Raw genomic sequence first — 12,505 nt, 5'->3', positions numbered from 1 at the left:
TTGATGAAAAGGACCTTCCCCCCAAGATGACTGAGAGAGGAAGCCTTCCCCTAGAGCTGACACCCTGATTTTGGACTTCTAGCCTTCTAAACTGTGAGAAAATAAATTTCTAAAACCATACACTGGTGGTATTTCAGTTATAGCAGCACTAGATAACTAAGACATATGGTTAGCTATCATTTCTTTATTTTCCCATGTTATATATATTTTTCTCATTCTATTAGACAAATCAGAGTGAAATGTATGTGGCTCTCTGTAAATGTCACAGTTTAGAAATTTAAAAAAAAAAAAATGATCCTAAACTTTGTATAAGCTTTGCCAAATCTTTGGGGAAAAGGCAGGGCATACGTATGTGTGTGTCTGTGTGTCTATCTGTATTTTTATAGACAGATTAGAGAGAATAAAACTGAGCTCATAACCAGATTTTTTGGGAGTGATTTACAAATACGTAATTATGAATGTGACTCCCCAATATTGATAATTACATCAATGTTTAATCACATGAATTGTCTTATTAATTCATAAAATTTTAGCAAGTAATATTCTGTAAAACTATTATATCTTTACCTGTGTATCCCTAAGTATAAACCAAAAACCAAACCTATTGCCATAGAGTCGATTCCGATTCATAGTGACCCTAAGTAGACTGCCCCATAGGGTTTCCAGGGAGTGGCTGCTGACCTTTTGGTTAGCAGCTGAGGTCTTAACCACTGTGCCCCCAGGTCTCCAGCCCTAAGTACAGGAATCTGTAAGTCCTTTAATAGTAGCCCTTCTCTGAAATAAAAGGGAACAGTTAATGACTGTTGCATATGTACATTTTGGCTGGTTTTTCACTCTTCTCAGATATTTTAGATACTTCAAATTGCCAGAAGAACTTTGAAGGATTGCCTCATAATGTAAGATCTTAACTTGGGAAAATGAGAGTGCAAATGGGACTGAATGGGAACTGGAATATGTGTTTGGAGCATGTTATTGGGAGCCCAGCTAGGCTGCTTGCATGCAGAATGTGTGACTAAATGGGCCATTGAGAAAGTCACCAAAGGAGTACAAGAGCAATAATTTATATTGGCATTTTCTCTTCTTGTTGGGCATTACCATTTGACATCTATGAATGCCTGTATCCTCCTCTAAGGAGCCCTGGTGGCACAGTGGTTAAGTGCTTGGCTTTACTGAAAAGTCTGTGGTTCAAACCCACTAACTGCTCTGTGAGAGAAAGATATGGCAGTCCACTTCTGTAAAGATTACAGCCTTGGAAACCCTGTGGGGCAGTTCTACTCTGTCCTATAGGGTCGCTACGAGTCAGAGTAGACTTGACAGCAAAGGGTTTGGTTTTTGGTTTAGTTATGTAGGTGGAACAAATGGTTTGCCCTTGACTGCTAACCTTAAAGGTTGGTGGTTCTCACCTAATGGCATCACTGCTGAAGACAAGCCCTGCTTGCATTAATATTACAGTCAAGAAAACCCTATGGAGCACAGTTCTACTATGTAACCCACGGGGTCACCATGAATCTGAATCAGCTCGATGGCAACTAAGAACAACAACAACATATCCTCTAAGATGTGCCTTTGCTAATTCTGGGGCTTCATCATCTCTGTGTGTGTGTGTGTGTGTGTGTGTGTGTGTGTATGTGTTTTCTTCCATAAGTTGTGAGCTGGGAATCAGTTTTATCCATTTTGTAGATATGTTTTATTGAGTGTCTGAATAACCTAAAGAACATCAATTCGAAGACTTCTTTCTAGCATACTGGGTGAAGTTAATTATCAAGATGATATAGAATTGAAAAGAAAATTTTAAGATAAAGTAAATAGACTCTGAAAACATAATACAGAGTATTCATAGTCATATGAAGACTATAGAGCATTTATAAACCATTGTATACATCTTGCAGTAGATCTAGAAAGTCTAATATCCTAACACATATTTGATTATTTTCATACATTGTCATTCTTTATTTGAATGAGTGTGAGAGAATAACATTGGAAGACTGCCTCTAAAACAGTCTCTCTGATTATAATATGAAGGCAATAATGAATCTCAAGTTGTTTGGGATTCCTTGTAATTTTCCTAGCAGGGAAAATCGAGGGTGGATAAAACCTTTGTGGATTATATTACACACATTACAGAAGTCCTATAAAAGTGAGAATTGAATGGTACTCAGCCAAGGAAATATTACACCACTGCATATGATAGAATCATGGAAAGAATCCAGTTTCCTGATGCAAAGTTTCTCAAACCAAAGACTACATTATCCAGTGTGACTGAATCAACATTCTACTCTTAATATCAAGGGCCATAGATGAAGCACAGAAATGCAAAGTTCACCAAATGCAGAATATGCTCACCTGGGCAAAGAGCAATATTACAAGGCTTATGATGTGTTTCAGGTCCTTCACACGGCCTTCCTCCATACTGAGGAGGTGTGCACGACCTTGTTCTTGTTCTTTGGCCTCGACCACATGTAAATGAACATAAACTCCATGGTGACCACTCCTCCCAAACTCCATGTACTGTAATAAAGCAAACGAGCTTCAACAACAAAAGCAGAGAGATAAAGGCAATGATAGTTTTTTCTTTATAATCAAGAAAGAAAAACAAAACCTCAGCAAATAGACAAGTAGGAAGATATTTTAAAAACACAATTAACATTATTTGCCATAACACGTAAAAATTCATTTGAAAATTCACTAAACAGAAAGTACACGTATTTTTTCCGCATTCAAACACAATTATTCATGTAATAAAATTTAAGCTGTTCTTTTCTTGAATGAAAATCCACCCCCTTCCCACATGGTAAAATAGTCATGAATTATATTTAGGACAAAGTAATATTAGCTAAGTTACTACGGAAAATCTTCTGGAATTAAACTTGGATTTAAGTAGATAAGGTTCAATTTAATTATTCCAACACCTGTAAAGTTTCAGGATTAATGAATTTGATGGCTTCAGAAAACGGAAAAAAATAAATAAATCTAAAAATTAATGGGACATATTTTTAAAAGATTTTTAACCTCTCATTTGAGAAAATAAATGTATTTTCATCATTTAAAATATTTGGGTGTTTAAAGTCACAGTCTCTATGACTAAGGGAAATTTTAGACACTGCATCCACTTATATAAGGTCCTTCTTTTTTCTCTGTTTTCAAGAGTAGCGAATATGAAGATCTCTTTCGAATGGTCATGACACCAGAAGACGCCATTCATCTCCTCCAAACTTGAAGGAAGTGGAAATCCTCCCAATAAATACAAATTTCTAAAGAAAATAAATGACCTAAGATTACGCCTATCATAACTATAGATACACTGTTCTTCAAGTATGCCACTACCATGAATTCAAACTTCATCAGAAACACTAACATAATTTGTGTTCCTACATACCAACCAATGTGAATAAATGTTGATATCTTTTGCAAAAGTCTATCAGGGTTAAAAGTCTAGATTCCTTCCCTGCATTGTCAACTCACTACCCTTATCTCAATTCTTAATATTGGGGACAGTAAGTGAATAGCACCCCATAAATAATACAAATAAAAAGAAGGCTGGCAAATGTGCTTTTTGGTTCAAAAGCTCTTATCTTGATTCTGAACCTCTGGTCTTACCAGAAGTTCAAGAGTTCAGACGTTTAATATATGGCAGCCACTGGGGTGGGTAAGAGGAGTGAAAGTTTATAGAATAAGATGACAAAAAAAGATCTTCATATTCTCCCCAGTACTGATAGTGTTGGCGGAAGGCCATATAAAGTGGCAGAGGAAGTTAGCATGTAAATACAGTGTATCTAGAATAAAAATTACGTATTTGCTAACCAAGTTGTTACTTCAAAAACATATATATGGTACCTTAATCATGAGGTACCCCATTCTTCTCTATTTATGCTATTTAGTTACCTGAAATGGCTTATGAAAATATGTTTAAATATTGAAAAAAAGCCAAATTTGATTAATATTAAATGAAAATTCTTTAAAATTATGTAAACTTATTAGTAAAAATATTTTAAATAATATATAGAAAAAGAATAAGAGAATGAGAGAAATTAAGATATTTTAATTTTGCTCATGAATGATCAAGAAAATCATAATTTTTAAGCCAATTTGTATCTATTGGTATATGAATAAATGGTAAGTTTGTATTTAATGCTAAGAAAACTATATACATATACATACATACATATATATAAAATCAATTATGACTAAATATATTTAAAGTAATTTAAATGAATGCATTTTATGTGAAATATACATTTTTACCAATTTATGTATTTATTTCCACTTGCCAAGAATGCTGTATTAAAAAAAAAATTCCCCCCATTTTTTGTATGAAATGTTAATAATAGCACATAACATTCATATTGCTGGTTCTGTGCATTTACTCTTCTATCAAACCATATTGCTTTATAAGCCCTGCACAGTCCCAGGAAAAAAGTTGCTAAATTGGCAGATTTTTCTCTATTAATCCCCAAAAGGTTTATTAACCTTGACAGTTTAATTGAATTGTGAAACTGGAATCCTCTGAAAACTAAAAAATTACTTAACATTTTTTCCATAGTCTTTATTTTTTCAGGGTGAGACTTCATGACTCATCCATATCATTTTTAAAAAGCGAAAGCCCCAAAAATTATTCTCATTAAAAAATTAGGAATGTTTAATCAAACTCAATGCAAAATGCTTACTCTTACTTAAAAAAGACTCAAAATTTGTATCAATATATTTAAGAAAGTATTGAATTAGTAGGGAATTATAGTACATACCTTGTAATGTTTATAGATGCTATTCATAAGATTTAAAGATTAGATATTTTCCTTTAAATGACAAATTGTTATGTAAGTTCTTTTATTTTGCAGTAAAATATGAAAATCTGTAAATTATCCAGCCCATTTGAAAAATATACTTAATAAAACTAAGAAAGTTAAATCAAATGTATCGATTTTAATAGTTTTGACTTAGACGCTAGCTACATGATCACATCTCTACTTTGTGCTGTTTAACTGCCAGGTTTTGAAATAAATAAATATAACTACCAGATTTTGAAATAAATTCTCATATGATTTAGATTAGGCTGTACATAAAATAATTCTTTACATAAAAGTATTCTTTCTTAATAAAAAATGGATGTGAAAACTGACATTTACAAAAAAGAACCAGAAGTCATTCCTTAGCCTCCATTAGTTTCTTCTAAAGGATTAAAATATGTATAGAGTAGACCAGTAGTTCTCAATGAGGGGGGAGGGGGGGCGTAGTTTTGTCTCCCAGGGGACATTTGTCAGTGTCTGGAAGCAGTTTTGGTTGTCACAATTTGGGGGTGGGTTAGGGTAGACAGAGATGTGCTGTTGGCATCTAGTGGGTAGAGGCCAGGGATGCTGCTAACAGCCCCCCACAACACTTATCCAGACCAAAATGGAAATAGTGCTCAGACTGAGAAACCTTGAAAAGTAGACTGTAAAACCATTAGTCAGCAACCAGGCCAGTAAATATACAATTTAATGTAGCTCTCTACTTTTCTCAGTTTAGTTTCTCTGTATCTCCCATCATTTTCTACTCTGAGTAATAGGCCTACTAAAGAGAGTAGAATGTCAAAGCATCAATTTTGAAAAAGACAAGATATCCTAGGACCCATATTAGAAATAACATACTATTATGCAATTTAATTAAAAAAAAGATACTTCTTGTGAAATTTGAAAAGTATAGGTGAAAGATAACTAGTTTATATGACTATTATCTTTTAAAGTTCAAATAAACATAAGCTCTAATTCTATCATTCTACATATTTTGTGGAAGGTGACTTCAATATTCTATTCATCCTTTCCTTGTAACATTTTCATTAATTCAATGACAACTACATTTGAGTATTCACAGTATGACAAGTTGGTTATTGATTTCTAAGCTAATTTTCTTCTTGGAAATTTAAAGTATTATTTTAGAAAAATGTTTACATTGTTAAAAGTACTGTTTGTTTATTTAAATTCATTTTCTGTCACTGTTTTCAGGATATATTAGTTTGAAAAAAAGTATATATATTTACTAGCATGGCAAACAATGAAACAAAATATTGAACACAAAATATTTCATAACAAATAAAATAACTATATGGAAGGAATTCCAATTTCCCATAGTGGGATATTTATTCTACATCTTAGTTCCTAAGTTATAAAATGTTCTTCATGCTGGCAAAATTAAAAAGAAATCCACAAACTATTTTTCACTCTCTTTAATTGAACAACCTGAACTATAACAAGGATATAAAGATGCATTTTATTATTATTATCAGTACTATTTAACCAAATTTAGAAAGACCAAAATTATGTATACACTAAAGTGAAGAGAAACCAGTAACTATTATGTACTTCTTCAGCAGGTATAAGGATAGGAAGTTTAAGAAATTGAGGAAAACCTTTATAATTATAGAATATTAATCAGCTTTCTGCACATCAGACACAAAGAGAAAGGGAGGGTCTGGTAGAAACCCTGGGAGAAGCACTCTGGTCCTGCTACAGCCGCTGTCCATGCCCAGTGAGGGTTTAGTCAGAGATCTGTGGCAGTAGAATGGAGACCTCCACATGTCAACCCTATGAATGTGCATAACGAGTGGCTGGAAAGTAACCTCTAAATGCAGAATTGTGAAAAACACTTTAGCACCAACTCAGAGTCCCATTAGACTCTATCCTTGAACATGTTGAAAGGTTCTTGACGATTCAAGTAGGTGCTCATAAGATAAACTTTTATACCTAGTACAGCTTAATTCTCTATTGACATTTTTCTCATTGCCAAGGGCAGGGAACTGGACACTGGAGCCCCTGCTGTGAACACTGTAACAGGGGCCAACTTTAATTATTCAGCCAGACACCCCACTGAACTCAACCCAACTGAAAATCTACAAGCCATTTGTTGTCTGAAGACTTCATTTCTAAAATTCCCAGCTCCTTACTTCTCCTCATTTTACCTCTATTGCCTAACATACCAAGAATCTCATTGTTCTATGACCCGTTTTTATGATTTTTTTCATTGTTGCCTGCGATGTCTTTCCCCTTTCCATGAACTACTTAAGCATTTATTTTCTTCTGAAATCTTCATTTTTCACTTCATGTCCTTTCTAATCTAGTCTGATTCCCACTGACCTTCATTGATTTTCTTTGTTTTTAGGGACATTTATTGTTCTTTTCCTGCTAATGCTGTCTTTCCTTCCTCATAGACTTCAGCTTTCTGCTCTGTTTAGTCTATAATTCGACCTTCATCTACGGCTTTGTTCCCACCCAATTCTTTCACAAAGGGATCTCCAATCTCATTGCATCATTCCTCCTTCACCTTTTCCCCACCACTTCCTCTACCTTTTATTCCCTCCAGACTGTCTTTTAATGGCTCTCCCTTACCTATTCTGCTGGAGAACTGAAATCATCCATGCCCTTCGTTGAGGCCACCTACTCTCTACTTTGTCTTTAAGCCAGCCATCTCTGGAAATGGAACTCACTGGGAAACTTTTAAATACAATTTAGCAGCTAAAAAGCTGCTGCAGTGCCCACCCCGCTTTGGAGGCCACTGGAAAGAATGAAAATGCATATCCAGTGTCAGCTGCAGTGGGCAGTAAGTCTGCAGTCATCCCTCCACCAGATGTTTGGACAAAAACATAAACTTGGAGATTCACAGCATCGTATGCATGGATTTCTGGAAGGAAAGGCCAGATTTCTTTTAGTACTTATTTTTACAGGAAAGTTAGTGGTCTGAGAGGGAGAAAAGCCTTAAATATGCAAGTGTGCATCAACCGAAGAAGGAAATTTTGATGTAACATGGAAAATCTCAACCTAAGTGGGCAAGCTATTATGCTGTGCTCCAATTAACACTAAAGATCTTTCTAATTGGCAGGAAAATAGCAGACTGTCTTAAAGACTGTATCAACCACGGCCTTAAACAATGGAAGCAAATCACATTATCAGTATGCTGGCAAAATACACACTATTCCTGAATCATAAAATTGGACATTTTCCCCATTTAAAATGCAGGAAAGAGATCTCAACCTCAAATACGACTAGAAGCAGATACAGAAATTTGAAGCTGATACTTGTGGGGGAAGGGGAAGAGAGGTGACTTACGTAATTTCTTGACTGCTCTGAAAGCAGAAACGATCACATGCATAATAAAATTTTACAGTTGAATAAGAATTACACTTATCCACTCTAATTAAAATGCCTATACCCAGTTCATAGGAAAATAACAAATCGTTCCAAATGCGTAGCATGAGACAATTCAATAACATCCACAGTTGTAGTTGCTGCTAACACTACCTGGACAGAGGGCAGTGTTATTGCAAACCCTTGATTCTCTTAACGGGCCGCTGCAGTGTGTCCCGTAAGGTGATACACAAGTTCTGGTTCGCACCTGCGACCCTTGACCACAAGTAACTGAGCATGAGCTCCACTGGGACCACTCTTCCACACCAGATTCACCTGTGTGCAAGACAACAAATAAACATGAAATACTGCCTTGAATATTCATAGAGAAAACATTACATCAATCTGACATTATAACATGCAAGAAAAATTTTCATGTAAAAATGTGACAGTTCATCAAAAGGTACAAGATAACTCTTCAGAGAAAAAGAAATGTAAAGACAGGAAGTGTATAATGCCAATGCGAGGGCTGAGTTGGCTATAACCTTGTTAGCAAAGGTGCTCTTCACAAATTCCACTGTGCTATGGATGCTCTGGAGATGCTATGAGGATGGGATGGATGTTCTGGGGATGCTATGGGGATGTGATGGATGCTCTGGGGATGCTATGGATGCCCTGGGGATGCTTTGGATGTTATGGGGATGCTATTTTTTTTTTTTTTCATGGATGCTCTGGGGATGCTATCGATGCTATGGGGATCCTGTAGATGTTCCGAGGATGCTATGGATGCCCTGGGGAGGCTATGGATGCTCTGGGGATGCTATGGATGCTGTGGGGATGCTATGGATGTTATGGGGATGCTATGGATGCTGTGGGGATGCTATGGATGTTCTGGGGATGCTATGGATGCTCTGGAGATGCTATCGATGTTATGGGGATCCTGTGGATGCTCTGGGGATCCTGTAGATGCTCTGGAGGATGTTATGGATGCCCTGGGGATGCTATGGATGCTCTGGGGATGCTATGGATGTTATGGGTATGCTATGGATGTTACAGGGATTCTATGGATGCTACGGAGATGCTATGGGTGCTCTGGGGATGCGATGGATGCTCTGGGGATGCTATGGATGCTATGGGGATGCTACGGGATGCGATGGATGCTCTGGGGATGCTATGGATGCTCTGGGGATGCGATGGATGCTCTGGGGATGCTATGGATGTTATGGGGATGCTATGGATGTTATGGGAATGCTGTGGATGTTATGGGGATGCTATGGATGTTATGGGAATGCTGTGGATGTTATGGGGATGCTGTGGATGCTCTGGGGATGCTATGGATGCTCTGGGGATGCTATGGATGCTCTGGGGATGCTATAGATGCTCTGGATGTTATGGGGATGCTATGAATGCTATGGGGATGCTATGGATGTTCTGAGGATGCTATGGATGTTATGGGGATGCTATGGATGCCCTGGGGATGCTCTGGGGATGGTATGGATGTTATGGGGATGCGGTGGGGATGCTATGGATGCTGTGGGGATGCTATGGATGCTGTGCGGATGCTATGGGTGCTCTGGGGATGCTCTGGGGGTGCTGTGGATGCTCTGGGGATGCTATGGATGCTCTGGGGATGCTCTGGGGATGCGATGGATGCTCTGGGGATGCTATGGATATTCCGGGGATGCTATGAGGATGCTCTGGGGATGCTATGGATGTTATGGGGATGCTGTGGATGCTCTGGGGATACTCTGGGCATGCTGTGGATGCTCTGGGGATGCTGTGGATGCTCTGGGGATGCTATGGATGTTCTAGAGATGCTATGGATGCTCTAGAGGATGCTATGGATGCTAGAGGGAAACTCTGGTGACATAGTGGTTAAGAGCTACAGCTGCTAACCAAAAGGTCAGCAGTTTGAAACCACCTGGCACTCCTTGGAAACCTATGGGGCAGTTCTACTCTGCCCTTTAAGGATACTATGAGTCAGAATTGACTCGACAGCAACGGGTTTGGTTTTTTGGTATGGGTGTTATGAAGGACTAGTCAGCGTTTTTCAACACAAATAGTGTTTGCAGAAATTTTCTTCAAGCCATAAGGCTTTGCACTACGATGGGAGAGGAAGCAAAACGTATTGCTAAGCTTACTCTATGTCTTTCGTGAGCAGGAATATATTGATGTGTTCTTCCTCAGTTTTTTATTGCAGACCCCCTTTCTAGTGCTGGAGGAAATGGGCCTCTGGAAATTTGGGCACATCTAATTTTCACTGAGATGAACACTGACACTCATTTATAATTTATGCCTAGTGCCAATTCCTGCTTTTTAATCATACGATAGCTATTTATTTTGTGGTAATTTATTAGAAACCTCTGCTCACAATTTTCCCTACAATCTAAAATAATGAAGTGATTTTCACTCAAAATTGAGAAAAATTCCTCTAAGAGTTCTATAATTTTAAGATGAAACTAAAAGTTACTTAGAAATAGGGCCCTAAAAAGCCAATGAATGTCTGAATTCATTAATTTTCTCGAACTAAGCATTACATTAAAACTGTGCCTAATTTCTATTATTATCTAAAGTCATGTCTCAAGGAGATTTAAAGTCAAGAGTTTCTAATGACATCAGGCTCCTAATTCTATTCTGGCATTGGGCTCAGGATAGATTTTTTAAATTGATTTCAGACCTTGCAGTTACTAGCAGTGACTATTTAAGTTAACCCATTAGTTGTTTAAAAACTTCACAAATTAGGTGTTTCTGAGAATTTTCTATCACTGATTATATAGATTGGAGAACAATTTTAGTTTTATTTTATAGATTTGATTTAGAATTTGCCTTTGGAATAGAATTCCAAAGGGTAGAATATGATAATCCATTTGCTTTTGGGAGGTGGTTAGTAAATGCCTTGCAGTGCTACTCAAATTGGTTGTTATTGGTGCCCCAGGACAGAAGGAGCTTGCACCAAAATGTAACTCAGCACACTAATCTTATCACTGAGAAATTTCCACTCAAAAAAAAAAAAAGTCAGCTGAACTAAAACATGTGCTTGATGGAGAAGTTAATTTTACATTCTGATGCAAGTTCTTTATTTCTTTGAGGGCCCATAACAACCTGTTGGCTGACAATCACTGGGCATCTGACCACCATTATGAAGCATTCGCTCTTTTATTGATCTGCACTATGCACCCAGAGATGCACATGATAGTGTGAGTGGATTTATACTATAAGGTCTCAGACAACGGTAATTGGAGTAACATACTACATCAGATAGATCTGTTTTTCTGTTTGTGATCAGGGTTTGTCTTGGGAGTAAGGTACACCCTTGCTCATTTCAGTACTTTTTGCCTTCACCAAAATATAACTTTAATTTCATAAAAATGTTCTTTGTATGACTATTTGAACAACGTTTAAAATCACGTCTCATTATTTGTCCTTTTATATGTAAAGAATACTCTGAAGTGTGAAAATCATTTTTCTACAAGCCAAATTGTTTGGTAATGATTAAAAAATATCAAAACGTATATATGCACATATGCACATGCATATTTAGCAGCGAAAATTTTAACTTTAAAGTTTGTGAAAATATGCAATTTTTTTTCTTATATTAAACCTGTGTGATTAGATTAAGTCAAGCAAAAATATTATGGTTGTATGTTATTAGTTAAGAACAGAAAATAATAAATAATATGAGTTCTATAATAAGCAAAATGTTAAAGGTTATGAATAAAATTAATTATGTTTGGCCACAAAAGCAGTCCTTATTTTACCCATGCATTGTTATGATGGCAGGGAAAAAAATGTTTTAATTAAAATGAGCAACAAATTAGGATCAAGAAATACTTTTAAATGTATTTTTCTGCAAATATTTTTAAAATTGGGTTGCTTCTGAGTGCATGAGCGCACTGCACCATTCTGAATGCTGGGTGTCTGTTGCTCCTGGATGATGAAAGGACTGTACATCCATCAATGCACAGTAATCACACTGAACCGGCTAAGCACTGGCATCCAGATCATAAGAGGTTGAACGTGAAAGCTCAAAACTGGCCTTATTTACCTCAAACTGATGGTCCGTTTCATTGATCATAAACAAAAATAAAGAAAACATATGCTGACTTTTAAATCTGGAATCAAATTTTGCCACCAAAATGCTGGCCTACCTACCAAAATGATCTTGTTATAGCTCAAACACTACAATCGTGAGTGACATTTCCACTGATTACTTAATATTTCCATGCTGCCACTTCCTTATTCCTACAAAAGTGTGAAGACTATTCTAGTTGAGCACATTAGGTCATTGTGAGAAACAGCTAATATACTTTTTAAGAAAGATATTTAAAATAATTTTAACAACATTGAAAAATAAAGTCTAATGCAAAGTGTACTATTTTAAATGTATGTACCTTGGGAGATGGCATAAACTA

At 36.5% G+C, this 12,505-nt stretch overlaps 1 protein-coding gene across 1 annotated transcript in view; it reads right to left on the bottom strand.

Moving 5' to 3' along the window:
• The window catches only part of ADGRB3 (adhesion G protein-coupled receptor B3), a 795,310-nt gene that overhangs the window by 463,913 nt on the left and 318,892 nt on the right, over positions 1 to 12,505 (bottom strand). Inside the window, exons 3-4 of the mRNA XM_023544583.2 lie at positions 8,268 to 8,429; positions 2,344 to 2,508 (exon numbers count right to left, since the gene is read on the bottom strand). Of these exons, the coding sequence (XP_023400351.1) occupies positions 2,344 to 2,508; positions 8,268 to 8,429 (327 nt within the window). The remainder of the gene's footprint in view (positions 1 to 2,343; positions 2,509 to 8,267; positions 8,430 to 12,505) is intronic.

This window comes from Loxodonta africana, chromosome 1, assembly GCF_030014295.1.
Source record: "Loxodonta africana isolate mLoxAfr1 chromosome 1, mLoxAfr1.hap2, whole genome shotgun sequence".
Taxonomy (NCBI): Eukaryota; Metazoa; Chordata; class Mammalia; order Proboscidea; family Elephantidae; genus Loxodonta; species Loxodonta africana.
The sequence above is the reverse complement of the archived record's forward strand: the minus strand, read 5'-3'. Positions and strand labels throughout refer to the sequence as shown.